The 21,341-nt window shown below is 54.4% G+C and overlaps 14 protein-coding genes across 14 annotated transcripts; 7 read left to right on the top strand and 7 right to left on the bottom strand.

Moving 5' to 3' along the window:
* Positions 1-45: 45 nt before the first annotated feature.
* On the bottom strand, positions 46-2,127 carry MRET_3487 (glycyl-tRNA synthetase; the record flags this gene model as incomplete). The annotated part of the gene is made up of 1 exon (XM_027630114.1): positions 46-2,127. The coding sequence occupies one exon, from the start codon at positions 2,125-2,127 to the stop codon at positions 46-48; it is 2,082 nt and encodes a 693-aa protein (XP_027485954.1).
* Positions 2,128-2,248: 121 nt separating this feature from the next.
* MRET_3486 (mitochondrial protein FMP25) lies at positions 2,249-3,874 on the top strand (the record flags this gene model as incomplete). The annotated part of the gene is made up of 1 exon (XM_027630113.1): positions 2,249-3,874. The coding sequence occupies one exon, from the start codon at positions 2,249-2,251 to the stop codon at positions 3,872-3,874; it is 1,626 nt and encodes a 541-aa protein (XP_027485953.1).
* Positions 3,875-3,878: 4 nt separating this feature from the next.
* MRET_3485 (aldo/keto reductase family) lies at positions 3,879-4,811 on the bottom strand (the record flags this gene model as incomplete). Its single annotated transcript, XM_027630112.1, has 1 exon — positions 3,879-4,811. The coding sequence occupies one exon, from the start codon at positions 4,809-4,811 to the stop codon at positions 3,879-3,881; it is 933 nt and encodes a 310-aa protein (XP_027485952.1).
* Positions 4,812-4,998: 187 nt separating this feature from the next.
* MRET_3484 (aldo/keto reductase family) lies at positions 4,999-5,952 on the bottom strand (the record flags this gene model as incomplete). The annotated part of the gene is made up of 1 exon (XM_027630111.1): positions 4,999-5,952. One exon carries the CDS (start codon positions 5,950-5,952, stop codon positions 4,999-5,001), a length of 954 nt encoding a protein of 317 aa, XP_027485951.1.
* A 206-nt stretch (positions 5,953-6,158) lies between these two features.
* Positions 6,159-7,121, bottom strand: MRET_3483 (aldo/keto reductase family; the record flags this gene model as incomplete). The annotated part of the gene is made up of 1 exon (XM_027630110.1): positions 6,159-7,121. The coding sequence occupies one exon, from the start codon at positions 7,119-7,121 to the stop codon at positions 6,159-6,161; it is 963 nt and encodes a 320-aa protein (XP_027485957.1).
* Positions 7,122-7,347: 226 nt separating this feature from the next.
* Positions 7,348-7,880, top strand: MRET_3482 (cyclin-dependent kinase regulatory subunit CKS1; the record flags this gene model as incomplete). Its single annotated transcript, XM_027630109.1, has 5 exons — positions 7,348-7,385; positions 7,426-7,470; positions 7,516-7,667; positions 7,713-7,765; positions 7,797-7,880. The coding sequence occupies 5 exons, from the start codon at positions 7,348-7,350 to the stop codon at positions 7,878-7,880; spliced, it is 372 nt and encodes a 123-aa protein (XP_027485956.1).
* A 131-nt stretch (positions 7,881-8,011) lies between these two features.
* On the top strand, positions 8,012-9,637 carry MRET_3481 (uncharacterized protein; the record flags this gene model as incomplete). The annotated part of the gene is made up of 1 exon (XM_027630108.1): positions 8,012-9,637. One exon carries the CDS (start codon positions 8,012-8,014, stop codon positions 9,635-9,637), a length of 1,626 nt encoding a protein of 541 aa, XP_027486079.1.
* A 32-nt stretch (positions 9,638-9,669) lies between these two features.
* Positions 9,670-10,862, top strand: MRET_3480 (protein of unknown function (DUF2418); the record flags this gene model as incomplete). Its single annotated transcript, XM_027630107.1, has 2 exons — positions 9,670-10,577; positions 10,604-10,862. The coding sequence occupies 2 exons, from the start codon at positions 9,670-9,672 to the stop codon at positions 10,860-10,862; spliced, it is 1,167 nt and encodes a 388-aa protein (XP_027485955.1).
* A 5-nt stretch (positions 10,863-10,867) lies between these two features.
* MRET_3479 (RNA-binding protein with serine-rich domain 1-like protein) lies at positions 10,868-11,275 on the bottom strand (the record flags this gene model as incomplete). The annotated part of the gene is made up of 1 exon (XM_027630106.1): positions 10,868-11,275. One exon carries the CDS (start codon positions 11,273-11,275, stop codon positions 10,868-10,870), a length of 408 nt encoding a protein of 135 aa, XP_027485978.1.
* An 85-nt stretch (positions 11,276-11,360) lies between these two features.
* On the top strand, positions 11,361-13,004 carry MRET_3478 (Prm1-pheromone-regulated multispanning membrane protein; the record flags this gene model as incomplete). Its single annotated transcript, XM_027630105.1, has 1 exon — positions 11,361-13,004. The coding sequence occupies one exon, from the start codon at positions 11,361-11,363 to the stop codon at positions 13,002-13,004; it is 1,644 nt and encodes a 547-aa protein (XP_027485979.1).
* Positions 13,001-16,900, bottom strand: MRET_3477 (structural maintenance of chromosomes protein; the record flags this gene model as incomplete). Its single annotated transcript, XM_027630104.1, has 1 exon — positions 13,001-16,900. The coding sequence occupies one exon, from the start codon at positions 16,898-16,900 to the stop codon at positions 13,001-13,003; it is 3,900 nt and encodes a 1,299-aa protein (XP_027485976.1).
* Positions 16,901-17,196: 296 nt separating this feature from the next.
* On the top strand, positions 17,197-18,942 carry MRET_3476 (zinc finger protein; the record flags this gene model as incomplete). Its single annotated transcript, XM_027630103.1, has 1 exon — positions 17,197-18,942. The coding sequence occupies one exon, from the start codon at positions 17,197-17,199 to the stop codon at positions 18,940-18,942; it is 1,746 nt and encodes a 581-aa protein (XP_027485977.1).
* A 14-nt stretch (positions 18,943-18,956) lies between these two features.
* On the bottom strand, positions 18,957-20,873 carry MRET_3475 (dihydroorotate dehydrogenase; the record flags this gene model as incomplete). The annotated part of the gene is made up of 1 exon (XM_027630102.1): positions 18,957-20,873. The coding sequence occupies one exon, from the start codon at positions 20,871-20,873 to the stop codon at positions 18,957-18,959; it is 1,917 nt and encodes a 638-aa protein (XP_027485974.1).
* Positions 20,874-21,014: 141 nt separating this feature from the next.
* On the top strand, positions 21,015-21,330 carry MRET_3474 (U6 snRNA-associated Sm-like protein LSm8; the record flags this gene model as incomplete). The annotated part of the gene is made up of 2 exons (XM_027630101.1): positions 21,015-21,211; positions 21,237-21,330. 2 exons carry the CDS (start codon positions 21,015-21,017, stop codon positions 21,328-21,330), a joined length of 291 nt encoding a protein of 96 aa, XP_027485975.1.
* Positions 21,331-21,341: the final 11 nt, after the last annotated feature.

Here is a 21,341-nt window from a genome sequence, read left to right as displayed (position 1 = left end):
CGTGTTGCTATGTCATTTCGGCCGAAGCATGCTATAGGCGCAGGATCACTGCGCGTCCACATCTTGGGTACCGGTGTAGGCAGGGAGGATCTGGCAGGCGCCGTGCCAATCAAGACGGCCGTGGCACAGGTTGGTGATGACGTCAAGCACCTCGTCGATGGAGCCAATGCGTTGAGATGTCGTGTCGCGCTCACGCAGCGTAATTGTGCCTTTGCTGACAGACGCAAAGTCAATCGTGCAGGCGAATGGCGTTCCAAGCTCGTCATTACGTGCGTATCGACGACCAATCGTCGCACTGCTGTCGTCAATGCGCGAAGCAATGCCGTAAGAGCGCAGCTTCTTGCTAATATCGCGAGCAATAGGCGAAAGCTGCTCATTGGAACTGATGGGCACAATCAGCACTTTGAACGGAGCCACGAGCGGAGGGAGACTGAGCACACCACGTTCCTTATCTTCTTCACGGGCCCAGAAAGCGTGCTCCAACAGCGCATAAAAGATACGGCCAATACCGAAAGAAGGCTCAATCACGTTGGGAATGAAGTTGCGCACACTCTCCTTAATGGTCTTGTACTCTACCTCGACGTGTTCCTTGGTCACCTCGAACGTCTCGCCATTTGCGCTGACAGTCGCTTTGCCAGCCTCGAGGCCTTTCTGCAGCTTTTGCAGGCAATCTTGGCTCATGGACATGATGGTGTCCTCAATGACCTTGGCGTTCTTCTTAAAGAAGGGTCCCAATACCTTTTTGTTGATCGTTGGCACATACTTTTGGTAGACACGCGGTTCCTTCAAAGGCTCCTGTACCATAAGATCACGCTTTGTCCGCTGGCTGTGCATCGTGAGGTCAAAGGCACTTCGGTCGGCGCAACCAACGCACTCGATCCATCCGTACGACGTGTGAATTTCAGCGTCCCAACAGTCGCTAGCATAATGCGCCATCTCATTGTCCATGTGCTGCCGGAAGCGAAGGCGCTCCGTGTTGATTCCGATAGCTTCGAGGAACAAGAAGATACGACCGAGGAAGTAACCAAGAGTCTCGTTGTCAACCATGCCACTCGACACAGCCTCACCGATCGTTTTCTTGGTCACAGTCGTCTCACCACCCTTTTGCACATGCGCCGGGAGGAAGGGAAGGGCGAGCGACGCAACCTCCTTGAACCGCGGGTGTGACTTGTTGTCAGGGTCAACAAAATGTTCAATCTCCGCCATAGTGAACTCACGCACACGAAGCAAGCCTGCACGTGGACTAATTTCATTGCGGAAACTCTTGCCAATCTGGGCACTTGCGAATGGCACGCGGCCGTTGTTGAAGTCAAGCAAGCGCTCAAAGTTGACAAAGTGGCCCTGGGCAGTCTCAGGACGAAGATAACCCTTGGTTTGACCAGTCGGGCCGATCGAACTCTCAAACATCAAGTTAAACTCTGTTGGCTCTGATACTTCATTGCCTGTCGCAGGGGCACGAATGTCGTACTTTTTGATCAGGTCTGCGAGCTGTTCTCCGCTAAAATCATCAATCTGCGCAAGAATGTGTCTGTACTCAGTGGCAACAGCATCATCCAGCTTGACAGCCACAGCCTTGGCCTTCTTCTTCGACTTCTTATCTTCGGCTGGTGGCGCCGTCTCGGACGATGTTTGCACGCCTGCCTCCCTTTTGCGCGCATCTTCATCACCCTTTAGGCGAGCTTCGAGTACGTTCTCGATCATATGGTCGGCACGGTAGATATCACCCGATTTGACGTCCTTGACCATCCAGTCTGCAAACTTGTCAACGTGACCAGATGTCTTGAGCACATCAGAGAGCGTCATAATTGTAGTGTCAAGCTCGAGCATGTCTTCTTCAATGATAAAGTGATTTCTCCAGTGCGAAATAATGTTGGCCTGGAGTGATGCACCACTAGGTCCATAGTCATACAGACCCGCAACGCCGCCGTAAATTTCAAACGCTTGTGTGTAGAAGAAACGCTTCGTCATCAGACCCTCAAGCTGGGCGCGCTCAAAGGGATGCGCATCTTTCTTCACCAGACTCGGGTCCTGTGTTGCTGCAGTTGCCATACTTCTTTGGAGTGTAACGCTAATCGTACGGGCTACTTGCTTGGGCAATATCGTTGATCGCCAAGCCGCAGTGAGCATCCACTGAGGAAACGATTGATCAGCGACTTCTTAGGAGTCTTTTGTCATGTGATCATGTGATGCTCACCAGGGCGCTCGTCTAACACCATTATCTCAATCACGTGGCCGGACCCTGTGACACATGCTTCGTGCTGCCGGCTGGCGCACGATATGGCGAACCGCGCCGCCATCGCGTGTTGTAATAGGAGGTGCTGCACTTGTGACAGGAATCGCCTATGTCTCATCACCGTACCTGCTTGATTCCCCTCTAGACCATGCTGGTTCGGCGTCCGAGCACCGCTTTCCCTTGTGTTCCCTGTTTGCATGGGGAATGAACAAGAATAAGGTCGCAGCACCACATCTCAAAGATACTGTGGTAAGACTTCCTGAAAATTTTCAGTCCCTTGATGGAATGGCTCTACGCGATGTCCAATTTTCGAATGATGTAGGTGTGGCTGTTGATGCCTCTGGAAACATCTTGCAGTGGGGCACCGGTTTTGACCCTGTATCGCCATGTCCAAGCCAAACTTTGACCGGACTTGATATTGAGCGTGTGCAAATCTCTGGGTCTAAAGTATTTGCATTGTCTCGTTCCGGCCATGTGTATGTTTTTGCAACACAGCGCTCTAAGCTCATACGCGACGCTTCATCATGGTTTTCATCCCCGTTTGATTATATCCAACTCAAGGCCAACGAAAGGTTCAAAGATATTGCTGCAGGTGAGCATCATGTTCTGGCTCTTAGTCGTGATGGACATGTGTACTCAGTTCCTGCTGACGACTTGGCCAATGAATTTGGTCAGCTAGGATATTCAAGCGTATCCCTCACACAGCGTGACTCGTTCAAACGCGTCGAGGCGCGTCTTGAGCCTCGAATTGTCCTTAATAGGCGCCGTTCTGATGCCTTAGAGACCCCTCATAAGGATATTGTGGACTCATCTGACATCCGGTATGCGCCTGAGTTGCGCCCTGTACCCTCTCTCCACGGTGCCACATTTGCTCAGATCGACGTGGGCTCAAATCATTCGGTGGCTCGCACCGCCGAAGGACGCGTGCTGACATGGGGCTACAACGGATTCGGACAACTCGGTCTTGGTGCTAATATTTCCGTTGATACGGTAGCTGTGCCGAGTGAAGTAGCATGGCCTGTATCTATCGTGGGTCGAAATGCTTCTTGCAGTTGTGTGGCGGCTGGCGGAAACAACACATTTTTCGTGATTCAAAGCTCCAATGCGCCGATATTATCGGATGAAAAGGGTGCCTTATCCAAGGAGCGAGTGGATGTTTTGGCAGTCGGAAGCGGGCAACGTGGTACTCTCGGTAATGGACAGCGCAGTCAAGTGTGTGGTGTGCCTACGCGAGTAAAAAACGTGTCAGGCCTATACGAATACTCGGAACGTGAAAAGCGTCTATGTCCTATTCAAGTGCATGCCTTGACAGTAGGCGCTGGTGGTCAGTGCGCCCTTGTCATGGACGCTCCTCCGTTAAGCCAGGATGAAACACGTCGTGACGTCTATGTGTGGGGCGACAATGATGCATCACAGCTTGGAATGGGTGGAAAGGGTCACAGGGCCGTCCCCTCATTACTCACACACACACCACCCTCCAACCAAGATGATAAAGAGCAACCAGCACCACAACGCATACTGCTAGTTGAACGTAACAAAGTGCGTGGCTCTTCGTGGGATGGGAAAGAACGCACCTATTCGCGCGTGGAGCAGCGTATTGTGGCAGGTGGGTCTTGTGTTGGTGTTTATACAAAAGTATAAGAACCTATGGTTTCTCCCAACCGAGCTGCTCATAAGTCCACCCCGCCACGGTGTCTGTTTGAGGGTCGTATGCCGGACAGAAGCGTCTGCAGCGGCGTTCTGGATCATTGGCAATAGCGTCGATTCTCTGTGTCTGTTCTTCATTGAGTTTGACCATCTTCATGTTTTGCTCAATGTGCACGGGATTCAAGCTCTTAGGTATCACAACGACATGGCGCTGCACGTTCCAGCTGAGAATAATTTGTTCGGGCGTCACTCCCGTAGCCTGAGCTACAGAGACGATGTCCCGGTCTTCGGGCATGGGGGACAGGGCCATACCCAGAGGGGAATATGCCGTGACAACAATTCCCTTCTCCTGGCAGAGTCTGACAAGGTCGCGATCTTGATTGTATGGATGCGTTTCAATTTGGTTCATCGCAGGCACAATCTCGGCGTGCTTCAGAAGCTCTGTCAGTGTTTTCACACTGAAGTTACTGACGCCTATGCCCTTGACCTTGCCAGCGCGCGTCTTCAGAAGCTGTTCCATAGCTTTCCATGTTTTAATATAATCGATCGAGTCATCTGACTTGAATCGCTGGTCTGGCATCGTGGCTTGTGGCCAGTGCATCAGATACATGTCGATGTATTCCAAATCCAGCTTTTCGAGAGATTCGTCGAATGCAGCCTCGACGTCGTGATGGTCTGTATTCCAAAGTTTTGTCGTGAGAAAAATTTTGTCGCGAGGAATACCTGATTTACGGAGAGCTTGACCTACAACTCTCTCGTTCTCATAGAATTTCGCTGTGTCATAATGCAGGTAGCCATGGTGCGCTGCAACAAGAATAGCTTCACCAATCGAGTCAGGGTTTGCTGGATCATAGCATCCTAAACCCAGTAAAGGTACCTCTGCTCCATTGTTTAGCTTGGCAGATCCAGGCGTATACATGTCACACGTCATGGTCCTAAGATACGATGTCCAGCGTGGAGCAGGCTGGGATAGCTGTCTAAAATCACGTGTAAGGAAAATCCCGAGGCGCTCGAGCCAACAAGATGCGGGGAAAAGCCATTTCTGAAACGCACGAATCATGAGTTCATACTACTAAGGCACGAGGTGCGGTCATACTTTATCTACTGTATAAGAATACTCAGTTTTCCATCATCTGGATAGGCTTGTTCCAACCAAGCTGGTCGTAGGTCCAGCCCAGCGCGGTCTTGGTCTTCGGGTCGTACGCCTGGCAGAGACGCTGGTGGCGGCGCTTAGGGTCGTTTTCAATATCGTATATGCGCTGCATGTGTGCATCCGACAAACGCAAGATTCTAAAGTTCTCCTTGGCACGCTCAGGGGTGCAGGTCTTTGGCAAAACAATGACACCGCGCTGGACGTTCCAGCTCAATACGACATTGGGCACTGTCACATCATCACCAATCTCTTTGGCAATTGACAACAAGTCCTGATCTTTAAAGAAGGGCGAGTCGGCAAAGCCAAGAGGCGTGTATGCCTCTACTACGATGCCTTTTTCTTGACAGAGCTTGACCAGCTCGCGATCCTGGTTGTAAGGGTGCGTCTCAACCTGATTCATAGCCGGCACCACCTTGGCATGCTTGAGCAACTCCGTGAGAGTCTTGACACTAAAGTTGCTCACGCCAATAGCCTTTACTTTGCCAGCGCGCGTCTCGAGTAATTTCTCAAGCTGCTTCCATGTGTCGACAAAGCTGATAGAGTCATCAGCCACGTACTTTTGACCAGGCACAGTGGCCTGAGGCCAATGCATCAGGAACATGTCAATGTAATCAAGGTTGAGAGCTTCGAGCGAACGATCAAAGGACGCTTCAACACTGTGGTGGCAATCGTTAAATAATTTTGTAGTAACAAAGAGCTTTTCACGAGGAATGCCACTGGCACGAAGTACATCGCCCACTTCCTTTTCGTTCTCATACAAGGCGGCGGTGTCATAAAGGGTGTAGCCGATCTTAGTGGCAGCTTCGATACCAGGAATTATACCGGGGGGGTTGCCAGGGTTGAAGCAGCCAAAACCGACCATTGACACTTCAGTGCCAGTGTTGATCTTTGTCGTGGGTGGGGTTTGGATTTCAGTCATGATGGACGTCCCGGAACAAGAGGGATACGGCAATTAACTAGACGGCTATGGTGCTACGGGGACAGTGCGGGCAAACTCGAAGAAATCTAGGTACCTGACGCACGCAATCCATCACGTGCGCCTTGGTGGCAAATTCCTCGCTACCGCGGGTTTCTGAAGCAGGCCCGTTCTCAGCGAAGTTAAGCCGAATCTTGAGTAAAGAGCACTTATGCACCACTCTCAAGGCAAGACACATGGGTAGGCTTCTCCCAGCCAAGCTGCTCCCAAGTCCAGCCGAACACAGTTTCAGTCGTCTTGTCATAGACCAAAGCGAAGCGCTGGTGGCGACTAGGATCCTTCGAAATGTTGTAGATACGCTGCATGTGGTCATCGCTGAGTGTAATCAGTTCGATGTTCTGCTTCACACGGACAGGGTTAGAGCTCTTAGGCAAAATGACCACACCGCGCTGAACATTCCAGCTCAGAACAACTTTAGCTGGCGTCACGTCACCGCCAATTTCCTCGGCAATCTTAACGATGTCAGCGTCCTTAAGGATTGGCGAGTTCGCCTGACCGAGTGGCGTGTATGCAGATACTACAATGCCCTTCTCGCGGCAGAACTGAATCAGCTCGTTTTCCTGGTTGTATGGATGAGTCTCGATCTCGTTAAGAGCTGGGACGATCTTTGCATGCTTAAGGAGCTCCGTGAGTGTCTTGATGCTAAAGTTGCTCACTCCGATAGCCTTGATCTTACCTGGACGGGTCTCAAAGAGCTTTTCCATAGCCTTCCACGTGTCAATGAAATTGATCGTGTCGTCAGCCACGAACATGTGACCGGACTTCGTGGCCTGCGGCCAGTGCATCAAGTAGAGATCGATGTAGTCAACGTTGAGCTTAGCCAGAGACTTGTCAAAGGCCTCCTCAACATTGTGGTGATCAAAGTTCCAGAGCTTCGTGGTAACAAAAAGGTTTTCACGAGGAACACCAGAGGCGCGCAAACCCTCACCCACGACTTCTTCGTTCTCGTAAAAAGACGCAGTGTCGAAGTGGGTGTAGCCGTCCTTAGTGGCAGCGGTAATACCATCGATGATCGCCTTGGGATCATCAGGGCTGTAGCAGCCAAGACCGACCATACTGATCTTGGCGCCAGTGTTAAGCGTTTGAAGTGGGGCGAGGTGATATTCAACCATCGTGGTTTGGAATGGACAAGCGGGAAGACCTAGGGCGACTTTTTAAGGCTCGCACGGACATGGCCCTTATCCCGTTTCGATTTACGTCATGTGATTCGGCACCGTGGCCGAAGTTCTCAACTCTCCGCGGAGAGCAGGCGCAAGTCTCGCGAAGCATTTTTAGTGAGCATTTGGACAGCGATTTGTCGTGTTTTATACAACACGTGTCCTTACCCCAGCATACACCATGTCGAATGAACCGACGTACGAGGAGTACGTGGACCGGTACGTGACCTCTATGCCATGTATTTTCTAACCCAAGTAGTATTCATTACTCGGAGAAGTATGCCGATGACAAGTGGGAATATCGGTATGTGTCTTCCATGTATGAATGGGTTCTAACATGTTCGCGCAGTCATGTCATTTTGCCCAAACCGTTTCTAAAACGGATCCCAAAAAGCTATTTTGATCCTGAAGAGCCTGGTGTTCTTCGGATTTTATCTGACGCTGAATGGCGTGGTATTGGTATCACCCAAAGCCTTGGATGGGAGCATTATGAAGTGCACGGTTAGTATACGCCGATGACAGAGCAGCATATACGAACAATTACAGCTCCCGAGCCTCATATCCTGCTTTTTCGACGTGAAAAAGACTACCAAGCCAAAGTACGTCTCAACGTGCTCTACTTACATTTAGTACGGCCCTCAGGGCAAGCCTTCTGATGCTGCCAAGATCAAAAACGACGCGTCCCAGGCGCACCACGTTCTCCACGGCAACTAGTAGCTACGCATTCATTCATTGCTCTAAAGTATGTAGTCGGCCGTTGGTTCGGTAGAATTGTATTTTTGCGAGAAAGGGTCAGAGCATGTCGTTGACATATTTTGTAACTCGCCACCATCGCCCATTTTGGCATGGTGCCAATAATGACAGCAAATGAGCGTCTGCTCACGCAGCCGCGCAAGGTAATTCAGGATACGTTTGATAAGTATGAGCAGCATCCTACACAGGCACTAGTGCATGCACTTAGCACACAGTATGCGCGTGTGTTCACGGAGCCATCGATGCTTGAGCAGATTCCGTACGTGGAACCCGGCTCAATTTCGTCTCTGATTTCTTCCCTTCAAGGTGATCGCTCGCAAAAAGTTGGCATTCTTGTGCGCTGGCGCTGCATGATTCAAGACACAGGTATGGGTAATGAGCTGTGCCTGGCTACTCTCTCATCAGATGGCCGTCGAGTGTGTGGCTTGTACGGTGCTGATGCGCACTTCTCGCATGCGAACCAGGACGACGCTGCGATGGACACTGCTAATTTGGGTGAGCGCACTGTGTTCTTTGCTGTTTCTGTCCCAGGTGAAACAGCTTGGGCACATGACCATATAGTAGGTGCATCGGCATCACTCGGTCATGCTATGGAGAAGCTGAACGTGGAGCTGAACGATACAACACGAACACCACGCAGCGAGCATCCTAGCGTAACTGCGCTTGTCAAAGTGTATGACGTGGATGCTGCCGAGCAATTCAAGACGTCTGACGTGATCGATGTCTTGGGTCTTTTAGATCTCGGCACTTGCCCCCAGGCACATTGGCACCTGGATGAAACTGAGTCGACAGAGGCACCCATTCTGCCATGCGTGCATGCGCTGCATGTACGATCTGCGCCGCCTCTCTTTCCTGCCGATTCGGATTCTTTGAATGCTCCTGAGAACATGCGAGCATCACTCATACAGTACTTCACTCAAGTCTTGGGGGGTGATGCACTCGTGGCTGAATACATTCTCTTGGCTATGTTAAGCAGAGTACACGCTCGAAAAAACGGCATCGTGATCGGACCCTTTTCGATTAATGTGACGGGACTAGACCGTGAGCACTATGAAACGCTCGTCTCTGCACTCGAGCAAATCATGCCTGCTGTGGTATGCCAGCCATTGACTCTTGCCGAATTGAATGACGCAGCTCATCCCCTGTATGTGTGCGGCACAGACACTGGCATACAGGCCGGCCGTCTCCAGCTTCCTCATGGCACATGCGTTGTGCTAGACGAGTCTGGCATGGATGAAGGACAGCTTAATGATGCAGGTGTGCGAAATATTCGCGCACTTTTTTCCCTGTTGCAACAGCACACTCTGCCCTATGTGTTCCCGTTTTCGGAGCTGGACATACCCACTGATCTTGTCATTATCGTTGTAAGCCAGAGCAAATCACTTCTTCCCGTGGATGCACATATTCACGCGCGGCCACATCACGCGCCTCAAATGAAGGTGTCATCTTCGATGCTGCATACTTTTCGCCTATTCCTGACCAACATTCGTCAAAAGACGCTGTCTATCCCTGTGGACGTCTCAGACCATATTCAAGATGACTTTGTGAAAATGCGCCGTAGTGGTGCACACCGCTTCGACCAAGACGACCTGCAACGCTGCCTGCATGTGTCGCGACTCTTGTCCTTATCCCATGGGCTCGAGCGGCTCACTACGGACATGTGGAGTCAGGCCAAAGTGTTGGATGCAACACGTGCCGAGCGAGTAGCTTTGCCGTAGCACTGTACCGTCAGGCACCAAGCTGGCTGAGCATGGTGCGGGAAACGATCCGGCGGCGTACAGACACGCCGCAAGCACAAGTATCCCCCTTTATTCGCCGCCATATATCGTCAACAGATACACTCCCTGCGACGCCGTACGCTCATCGCAAACAACACGTGTGGAATACCATGGCCAGCTCCCCACTTCAGCGCAAAGGTGCTTGGTCGAGTCCGGGCATTCGCCTCTCAGCTGCCACGGATGACCATGCGTCGTATCATGCAGAGATACCCGGGCGCAAGCCAACGCTACAGGATCGTTGGGAGCAGTGGCCCAGTGCCATCTTGGGCTATATTCAGGGCTTATGGATGGACGTGGGGAATCTAATTCATGAGCCTGAAATGGGTGTGCCGCTTGGTGCTGTACTACATGCTGGATCGCTTGTATCGCAGCTCATGCTGCCAGGCACTTCTTTTTTGTATACACGCGACTCGATGGAGCGGCATCCACGCTCACATCTCTTTGCGCCGTATCGTGGACTTCGCGCCAAGCATCAGGAAGGATCCTATTCAGCCTATATCGGGCAACTCATTCTTCAACAGCGTACTGCTGGATTTTTGTATATGTCGCGACTGCTGTCCCTTGCCTTGCTGGTTTTGTCGATGTACAACGCGTATGTGCTCTTTGCGAAGCGACGGACATACCGCCTATGGTATCGTGAAGAGCGCGATGTGCTGCACAATCCGCACGCAACACTAGAAGTTCCACCGACAGACCCTCTGCCACGGCGTACGTGGCAAGCCTGGGCCAAGCATGCCGCGCGTGCCACAGCTCGCCAGATGCCCATTCTCGAATGGTTCGTGCCGCCGCCGCCCGTGCGCGTCGCACCTGCAAGGCCCGTCGAGCGAATATATACGCTGCGGGTATGGGACATTTGCGAGGTTCCTTTATGGGTATTCACGTACGTTGCCAAAAACTCACGCTTAGGATTTATTCACCAGCACATGCAGTTTGGTGGGCCGTGTCTGGCTCGTTGGGTATGCAAGTGTGGACAAGTTGGCTTGTAACACTTGTGCTGATGTTCCTGTTTTCAGCCCAGTCATTTATTCTTGCACGAGAATATGCCGCGCACGTCAAAGATCGGCAGGTGCTTTCCTCGGAAGTCCTGCGTGAATATGACGAAAAATTCGTGATACCGCGCGCCATGCCCTTGGTACGTGACGCATCTACCATGACAGATGAATAGACGCATTAGGAAGGTGACGCACTGCGTGAACGACGCAAAGGCGAACGACGCACGTCGGCCCTACGGCCCCACCCATGGTCGATCGCCCGACGTCCTTGGCGCCGCTGCGAAGGCCGAGGCGGCAGAACGCACCTTTCAGGTTCTTCTGTTAGAGTGACACGCACGCAAGATCCATCAATTTGTCCCTCATCCATATGAATGATCGCTAGATCTGCGCCGGCCTCGCTTTCATATTCTATGACGGCGTGAGGTTGCTTGTGAACAGCAGCGTACAGACGTAATCGAGAAATCTCACCATAGAAGCCAAATATTTCCTCCAAGTGCCGCTCTGTTACGTTGTGAGTCAGGCGATACACATAGACTTTATGCGAGCGATGCCTCAAAGGTGTCTCATCCTGCTCAGGCACCGACATTGTACGGCGACAAGCCTCTTTGTCCTCCACATTGGACGCCAGGGGCCATGATGACCTCGATGGCGCCTGGGTTGAAGCGCCTAGCATGCATCGCCTCGCTACTATGGTGCCTGTATGCATCGCGATTGCGATGATAGGAGCTCTTCAGACTGTGCGTTTTGTTGAGAGAGCACGGTCTCGACAAAGGCAAGTGCTGAACATTGTATATGCATGGCGTACGAGCACGGAGGATGTCTGTGCTCAGGTCGAGAAGCACGTATCAGTGCTCATGCATGTACCAGCTCACATACTTGCGCAGGCTCAAATGCAAAGTTCAAAGGCTGCAGAAGACGTTGTGCAAAACATGGGGCGTCTCGTGATAGGGGTTCTTGATATGGTACGTGTTATGGTACACATGGTGGTATCGTCCTACAAGGCACTCGCAATGTGCGTCCTCCAGCTTGTCGTACAGGGCGTACTGAGCTTGCTTGATGCAGCCACGCATGCTATTAACCTGGCCGTACATGATGCAGCACAAGCGCTCCGAACGATCCTGGACACTGTGCTTCAGACGGCAGACGGCGCCAAAGATCTTTTGATGGACACCGTCAACGGTGTTCTAGGCCTATTTGGACATGAGAAGATCGAGACTCATGCATGGTCCGAGCCAGCCGCCTTGCGCGTGTTGAATAACATTTCCCTGCCGGCGTCACTCATCGATCCATTCAAGCAGTTGCGCTCGTCCTTGCCGACCGTGGATGATTTGCGAACAGACGCAGAAGAGGCATTTATGCTGTCGATTTCTCACGCCAAGAAAGAAGTACATCGAACCTTGACTCAATTCCACATGCCGCCACCTGTGAGTCTGCCACCAGCGCCAATGCCCGTTTGTCAGATCGACTGGACACCACTCGAGCACGCCACGCGCGTGTGGACACACACGTCTCATAGCATCCAGGCATTGGTCATGTGCATAATGGCAGGTGTAACGCTTGCCCTCTTCACATTGGTGTGGGCCTCAACTTTACCGAAACACGTTGACAGCGAGGCGGCATCATGGCTCCGACGCGCACGACAATGGCTCGGTTCGCCATCTTTCCTTCTAGCCAGCGCGTGGCTCCTCCTTCAGCTCATGCATGATCAGGTGACCCTTATGGCGGTACAAGTATTGGACCGAGTATCGTCCCAAGCGCTGCAAGATATATTGTCGCCGATGGCCGACAGTGCGCATCAGATACACACACATGTGGCATCCACCATGCAGCATACGGCGCGTCACATCCAGACACTTTGGCAGACAACAGAGCAACAAGTCAATCGCGACATGCTTGGATGGGTCAATGAGAGTGCTCCGCAGGCACATGCTGTGCTCAATGGTATCTGGGATCTCGTATCAGGCACAGTCCATGATGTATTGGGTCATACGCCGCTGCACGATCCTGTCCAGCAGTTTGCCGGATGCGTTATCGGGAACAAAGTCAACGCCACCGATCACATACTTTCCTGGCTGCAAACACATGCATACATCACGCTGCCACCCGTGATATTTAACACGGCATGGCCCGACGTGGATAGGTGGATAAAAAGTGCATGGGAACACAAAATACCTGTCTCACCTTTGGAGCAAGTTCATACGATGCTCGCTGAAGAGCGCAAAGAGATCGAGCACGACAGATGGGTGGTGCTGCTCATTGGTGTAGGGGGTGCACTGAGTCTTGGTATATGTGCAGTCATCAGCGCATGGATCTAGCCGAGAAGAGGCGGTCTATGCCCTAAAGGCCTCGACGGCGACGCTGTTGCACTAGGCGGCCCTTCTGACTTGTGTAAGTCCGTATTTTCGATGGTCAGAGACTTGGTACAGTGCGCGGTTTTGTATACGCCCACGAGGCGCGAGCTTAACTCAAACATGTTGTTCCTTAAAGAAATAACCACAAATTGTGCTCCTCTTGTGCGCTCCTTAATAATGTTGGCAATGATAGATACGTTGCGGAAGTCGAGTGCCGCGTCGATTTCATCCATCACATACAGCGGCGTGGGTTTGTATGCATGCAAGGCGAACACTAGTGCCAAACTGCTCAACGTCTTTTCGCCACCACTAAGATAGCTGATGTTCTTCCATGTCTTTTTGGGAGGCATGACACTGAACACAATGCCCTCGCTGAACGGATCCAAACTGTCCACAAGTTCCAATTCCGCATTTCCGCCTAGCGTGATTGTCTGATACATTTCTTTCAGTTTCAGCGAGATTTGCGAGAATCCTTCCATGAATCGATCCAAGCGCTCTTTCCGTAATGCCTCGAAACGCTGCTGTACCTCGTCGCGTTGTTCAGTCGTTACTTCCAGGTCTTTGGCACGCGATAAGAATGTTTCTTCCACCTTTTGAAACTCCGCAAGCACATCAAGATTGACTTGATTCGAAGCCAGACGTTCTTCAAGACGTGCCATATCGGCCTGGATGTGACTCTTGTCCACGGAACGTGCCTCCTCCTCCGAGAGCTCAGGTAATTCGTCAGTCTCTTCTTTCTTTACGCATTGACTCTCATCTTCGTCCGTTGATACAGGGTGTAAGACCAGAGTCGCATGTTTAGCCGTCCACTGTGCCAGTTGGCGCTCGCTCTCCATCTTGGCCTTTTCGTGATCTTCACACTGCTGGGTCAAGTCCATCATCAGGGCCCGGAAGGCACGTAGCGTCGATTCGTGTCCATCTAGCTCTGCTTGGATCTGGCGACGAGCTTCTGCACGGTCTTCTAAGTCGGCCTGCAGATCATCGAATTGCTGGCGAAGGGTAGCCGCTTGACTCGATTGAGCAGTTTGACTTTCACCGATGTTCCGTAGCTCTTCTTCCAGCGTGGCGAGCTGAGCTTCGCTGGTGGCTTGTGACTTTTCATGCCGCTTGTAATCACTTTCTGCTCTAGCATGCTCTTCTTCCGCTTTGGAGAGGCGCTCCGCGCACAAAGAAATCATATCCTTGATGCCCTGCACCTTGGACTGTTGCGTGCGTAGCTCTACACCACCTGCCTCGAGAATGTCCTCCTCCAATCGGTGGATAGCCTGTTCAAGGTCAGCGCTCTTGTTCTTGAGCGTGGCGATTTGCTCATCGTGATGTTTCCACTGCTGATCGAGCTCCTTCATGCGCCGCAGATCCTCCTGGTCAGGCTCGCTTTGCGTCTGAGCCTCATAAAGGCGGTCTTCGGCTTCAGACACACGCTGCGTCGTTGCTTGTATCTCCCTATCAAGCATAGTAAGTTGACGCTCAATATCGGGAATGCGATTCTCGTTCTTTTGCAGCAGAGTTATTAGCTGCGAAATAGATTGGGAATGTGACTGGAGCGATCCTCGAGCGATACCCAGCTCCTTTTCAAGCCGCGCGGCCTGTTCAGGAGACACATCCTCACTTAATTTGGAGCTCATGGCGCCGCGAATGACTCGCGATCCACCGCCTGACATCGTACCGCTCTTGTCAATCAGCTGGCCATCTTCTGTCACGACACGCCATCGCTTGGCACCGTACGCAATTCGGTTCGCCTGAGCCAAGTCCCGTGCTACCAGCGTATCGCCTAACTGGTGATAAAATGCTGGTACAAACCGTGAATCCTTCGGTGCAACAAGATCAAATAGTCGCGGTGCATTTTCTGGCGTCGCCATAGGTGCCATCGCTTTTGGATTGACTTGAAGACTCTTGAGCAGAATAAAATTAGCACGACCCAGTTTGTGCTTCCTTAGATGCTCAATACACTGCTGTCCGGTGGTAACGTCTTCAACTACCAGGTTATTCAGACCTGGACAAGCCGTACTGATAGCAATATCATAGCGGGGATCAATGGTGCCAAGGCTACCCAAGCGGCCATGGAATCCGGTTAGCAGACCCAGCTCTGTTTGACGAATGAGACTGCTGAGCACTTCACCACGAGACTTGCTCGACTCCAGTGCATGTCGCGCATCGTCAGCTGCACGTCGCGCATGGTCGAATTTCTTGCGCAATATGTCTTCTTCTTCTTGCATGGATGTTACTCGTGCGCGATCTTCATCGATTGAGTCGAGAAGTGCACGCTGCTCGTACAAAAGCGATTCTTTTTCTTCCGTTTGCACTTGCAGATGACGCTGAACATCGGCTAATGTGGCGCGGGCATCTTCAACTCGCTGCATGGCCTCATCATTGTGAGACAAAAGCCATTCGCGTTCATGTCGAAGTACATCACGGGCTGAAGTATGCTCACTGATCTTGGCGGTCCACGGAGCGAGCTCTTTCTGCTTTCGCTCGATCTCGTCGCTAAATCCTTGGGTCTTGTCTTTGAGGCGCTCACACACACTTTCCAAGGCGCTTTCTTCCTTCGTCAGCGCCAATTCATGCGCGGACTGCTCCTGTTGCACGGCAGCGATTGTTTCCGCAGCCGTCGAGGCTGAGGCTCGCGCATCTGAAGCAGCACTCTTGGCCTCTGACAGCGCGCTGGCTAATTTTTTGCGCTTGCCACTGAGCATCTTGTGCCGAGCATTGAGTTCGACACCGTGTTTTTCAGCCACTTCCAATTCTCGTGTCAGTTCACGAGCTTGTTGCTCCATCTGAGCGCACGCTTCAGCGTGCGCCTTGTGCTGCTCACGCACAGTGGTGAGTCCACTTTCGGCTTCGGTATGTCTGGCTTGCTCAGATTCGATGCGCTGCTGTATGGATGCGAGTGATTCGGTGGCGTGGGCCATGAGGGTGCGGCAGTCCCACATATGCGCTTGCCACAATCGCGACTGAAGTCGCATCAGGTCATTTTGATCGCGCAAGAACAGCTCTGCTTCTTTGCGCCTTGGCTCAAGGCCGTCCAATTCTCGCTGCACGATTTTGAGGCGGTTGATTTTTTCGCTGCGAGCTTCATTTGCAGCATCGACGGCCTTAGCGTGCTCCTCGATGGGCGTCTTGTAGTCGCTTGTCCCGATTAAATCTTCGAGATACTCGAGAAGGCCTTCCTCGTGCTCTGTCTTACCTTTGGGTGGCATTTGAGCGATACTTTCTACTTCGCCCTGGAGGATAAGAAAACGCTTGTGGTCCAAATCGATCCCACGATGCCGCAGCAAGTCGGTAATTTCAGTGAAAGACGAGCGCTTGTCGTTTAGCGTGTACTGCGAGGTATTATTTCGTTGGGCAAAGCGCTTGAGCACGAGCTCGCTGTCAGGTACCACATTAAAGTCGTCTGAATCTGGGAAATCAATAATCTCACGGAACCACACTTCCACGACGCATTGGGAGGGCGGTGTGGCGCCGTCTCGATTGTGAATAAGGTCGCTGAGTCGGCCTTGCCGCATTTTGTTCGCGCGCCATCCAAAAACAAATAGGAGCGCGTCGATCACATTGCTCTTACCGCTCCCATTGGGCCCAACGATACTTGAGAACGACTTGTGGAATGGGCCGATTTCCTGGCGGCCAGCATACGATTTGAAATCCTGCAGCACGAGCTTGTGAATTACGAGACGGCGTACAGGTGGCGCTGGCTGCGCCGCAGGCGTGCGTCCCAAGGTACGTGCTGGCGTCACAGGCGGTGGTCTACGTCCAGGTGTTTTGAAAGGGGTCGCACGTGGACGTAAAGGTGTCTGTGCGACTGATTTGAGCGGTGAGCGTGCCGGCGTGGGTGGCGGCCGCCGATCTACGCCGACTCGCTCCATCACGACGCGTCAGGGATGGAGGGATCCCAACACGACTGCATCAGCGTACCACGCGCAAGGCACGTGCCTAATATCACGTGACAAGATAGGTACGTGCCCCGAGCGACCAGCATGGGCCTGTGCACGGTGCGAAAAAAAAAAATCACATATATCCTCTGTACGCCTGGGCCAAGGCGCCCGATTTTTTTTCCTTTTTACACGTACGGACCACCCCCCTCTTTCAGCGTGTCATGCGCCTGAGCATTGCGCGTACTTGAATTCAGAATCTCCCACGGTATTGCAAGAGGCTATTTCGTATGAACCGATTTTTTTCGGCCAGCATGTCAGCAGTCACGTCTTCCAGCGGTAGCTCAAGTGGCCCTCCCGGAGGCCCCAGCGGCAGTCATCCCCCGCCGTCTGTGTCCAAATTGGTGACGTCGGATGGATCAGCAGCGGCTGTATCGCCCCACGCGTCACCACGTCCCATGATGCCTCATCACCTGCCTGGCGTCCTATCGCCGTACCGCGAATCGCCATCGCGTTTCCCAGCTGTCGGCAGTCCTCGCACGAGCAGTCCCCGTATCTCGGCGCTGACGCGTGAGGCATCGTTCGGATCCTCCGTGTATCCCACCTCTTCTTCGCGGCCTGCATCACCGTCCACAGTGCAAGAGCGCTCGTACTCGCCATCGCCTAGTTCAGGGGCGCAGTCGGCGGCTGCGCGCATGTCCACGCGGCCGTTGCCACCTAGGCGCCTATCGGATACATCGCGGCTAGTGAATCATGCGCCTGCATCGGATGCAGGCACGTTAGATGACGCGTCCTTATCGCGCTCTCATTCGCCCAGTGTCGGGCCACCGCCCCCGCTCAGCACACGAGCCTCCTTTGATTATTATGCGACGAACTCGCCATCGCGATACAATGACATGTACGTGCCGAGTCCCAAGCGTGATGTATTTCGCTTTCATGCGCTGCCGTCTGCAGGCTGGCGCATGCCGGGGCGTGGGAATGGCGACGCGTCGCCCTGGTTCGATAACCGGAACTCGCCTTTCGCCTCGAGTTCGATGCGCACGGGACCAGGGGAAGACGAGGAGCGTGATGCGCCGCCGCCGCCGCCTGCGCCGTCGGAAGATGATCCGCGAGTGTCTTATGCGCCACGTCCTCCGCCGCTACGACCTGAGGCGGCGTATGCTTCGCCCGTGTACCGCGCGGCTGCCTTGCCCGGCTCGTCGTCGCCCTACGCGGTTCAGCCACCGCCTGCGTATGCCCGCAGCATGTACCGTGCGGCGGAGTATGATACGTACGAGTCGGATGCGTATGGCGTGCGTAAGCACAAGTATGAGGGCGACACGTACCCCGAAAGTGGGCCGCCCATGCCGTACGGAGCGGACCCGTACTACGCATATGCCCGCATGCCGTACAAGTACTCATCCGCGGCGACATCGATGCCGCACTCGGACGCCTCCTCAGGGGACGATCGATCGAGTGACGAGAAAATGAGTGTGTCGGCGCCGCAGCTGCCATCTGGGCCGATAGCGACGGCCGGCGCTGTGCCAACGCCGCCGCCGCCGCATGTGGGCTCTGCCAAGACGCCTGAGAGTGATTCAGGCGGGCCGAAGCTGCACGTGTGTGATGCGTGCAGCAAAACGTTCAGCCGGCGCTCAGACCTTGCGCGACACCGCCGGATTCACACGGGCGAGCGGCCGTATCCGTGTGAGTTTCCAGGCTGCGGTAAAAGCTTTATCCAGCGCTCGGCCTTGACGGTCCACTCACGCGTGCACAGTGGTGAGCGGCCGCACCAATGTGAGTTTGAGGGTTGCGGTAAGAGCTTTTCGGACAGCAGCTCTCTGGCCCGTCATCGACGCACGCACACGGGGCGACGGCCCTACGTCTGCACGGTTCCATCGTGTGGCAAGATGTTTACGCGGCGCACGACGCTCAACCGGCACGTACGAAGTCATCAGGCGCCCCTGAAAAAGGGCCTCGTCGCGCCCCCGTACGACGACAGGCCGGACAGTGACGAGGAAGATGACGACGACGACGATAGTAGCGACATGGTGCGCTAAATGTATTTGTGTATTTAGACTACGCGCTCCTGTTTCGGTGGCTGGAAAGCCTTGGGCACCTGGTGCGTGAGCGGCGCTTGCAAGCCGCCCAGCGTCGTGGCGCCCGACGTGGGTGCCTGCGAGTGTGCCTCCGGGACGGTCGTGGACTCGAGCACAGCCTCCTGCAGCATCTCGCCCTGTGTCAAGCCACGCTCCTTGGCGAGAAGCAGCAGATTGTCCGGCACGGCTGAGTCGCGCTGCGGCAGGACACCTGCGTGGGGTGTCTCGCTGTCCGAATACTGCGGCGTGTCGTCCGTGACCTTGTGCGCCTCGGCCAGCACGGCTTTGAACTCGTCGTCGTGGGCTTCGACGTCAAATGGCAGCGCACGACGCTCTTCGGGTACGTGCTCGTGCTGGAACGACTCACGCAGCTGCTCGATCTCGTGCCGCACACTCGCGACGCTGCGCTCAAATGCATCCTGGGCGCCAGGGTACAAACCCACATGTTCCACGGCATCAGGCGCATACGTAGCCGCACGCTGCGACAGGCCCGTGCCGACCACCTGCGACCACGTCCTGCCCTCAGCACGCAGCTTCTTCGCCAAGTCATCCTTGATGCGACGCGGCAGACCCGGGCCGCGGTACGCCAGACCCGTGTACAGCTGCACAGCACTCGCACCGGCTCGGGCAAAGTCGAGAGCATCGTCCGCGGTCAGAATGCCACCACAGCCAATCAACGGCATACGTCCCTCGGTGCGTGCGTACATGACCTCGAGGGCATGCAGGGCCAGTGGCTTGACGGGCGGACCGGACAGACCGCCCGCCTCGTTCACATGCTCGTGCGAAAGCAGGCCGGCTGGGCGCGAGACGGTCGTGTTGCTCACAATAATGCCATCCGTCTTGGTGGCACGCGCCGCATCGGCCACATCCTCCAGCTCAGCATCGGACAGGTCTGGCGCGACTTTGACCAGCAGCGGCAGCGTGCGATGCGGCGCGACACTGTCGCGCGCCGTGATCACGTCGCGGAGCACGCCCTCGAGCACGCTGCGGCGCTGCAGACGGCGCAAGCCTGGGGTGTTGGGACTGCTCACGTTGATCACGACCATATCCGCGTACGGTCCCAGTGTCTCCACTCCCTTGACATAGTCGACCACCGAGTCTTCCCGCGATGTCTTGTTCTTGCCGAGGTTGATGCTCAGCAGACGGTCCTGTTTCAGACTGCGCGGCACCTGCGCATCGTCAAGCAGCGACGCACGAATGTCGGGATACTTGGCAAAGAGCTGTGCTTCCGTGAGGTGCTTCGCATCGGTCGCCGGCGCACCGACCGACGAAACCAGGCCCTGGCCAGCCGCCAGCACACGCTGCACCCAGCGGTGCAGGCGCATGTGCAGGCGCTCACGCACCGCCTCATGACCGTCTGAGTTGAAGCCCATGCGATTGATCACCGCACCATCGAGAGGCAGACGGAACATGCGCGGCTGCGGGTTGCCCGGCTGCGGCTCGGGCGTCACACTGCCGATCTCGACGATGCCAAATCCTAGGTCAAACAGACCATCAATAGCCTCCGCTTGCTTGTCAAAACCAGCTGCCAGACCAATCGGGTTCGACAGCGTCCGACCAAAGAGCTCCGTTCGTAGCACTTCGTCATCCACACCACAATCACGCGGAGCAAGGCCGTACTGCAGCAGCTTGATCGACAGCTTCGAGCCAGTTTCTGGATCCGTACACATTTGCATCAGCGGCGGGAACAGCCAGCGATGAACACCTGCGCGCGAGTCCAGGCAGTATACCCCGAACGCGGCACCGGCCACCACGGCCGTGACCGTCACCAGCCGCGACGCGACTCGGCGAGACACAGACGGCCGCGACCTGAACGACATAGCACGCACCTGAGCAAACCGCATCGGTGGCGCGAGCGTGCGCATCGCGCGAGACGAGGCCAGCATCGACATCTCACAAGCGGCGGAATAGCCGTCACCTGGGCCAGGGGCACGGCTTGGCCGGCCCACCCTGGGTGCAACACGTGACTGGGGACCACCAGGAGACTGAGGCCCACGACGTGCGTGTCCCTTGCGTTGCCGCCGCCCAGTGTCATGTCTGGCGTGCAGAGCTACGTCAATCATCAAGTCCTGCTCTTGACGCAGGATGGCCGCGTGATTGTCGGCGTGCTGGAGGGGTACGATTCCAACGGCACGATCGTCATGTCGTCCTGTGTCGAGCGCATGTTCAGTGAAGATGCCCCCGTCGAGGAGGTGCCGCTAGGCGTCTATATCGTCCGGGGCGACAGTATGTACGTATCATCAACTCACTTTCAGTGCCCTCCTAGGCCCCATGGACTTGGCCAAGGACCGCGCCATGCCGCTGTCCTCCATGATCGCGGCCCCCATACCCGCCGTTCGACACCGCTAGCGATGTAGAGC

The sequence above is a fragment of the Malassezia restricta genome, chromosome VI, assembly GCF_003290485.1.
Source record: "Malassezia restricta chromosome VI, complete sequence".
NCBI classification, from domain to species: domain Eukaryota; kingdom Fungi; phylum Basidiomycota; class Malasseziomycetes; order Malasseziales; family Malasseziaceae; genus Malassezia; species Malassezia restricta.
The sequence above is the reverse complement of the archived record's forward strand: the minus strand, read 5'-3'. Positions and strand labels throughout refer to the sequence as shown.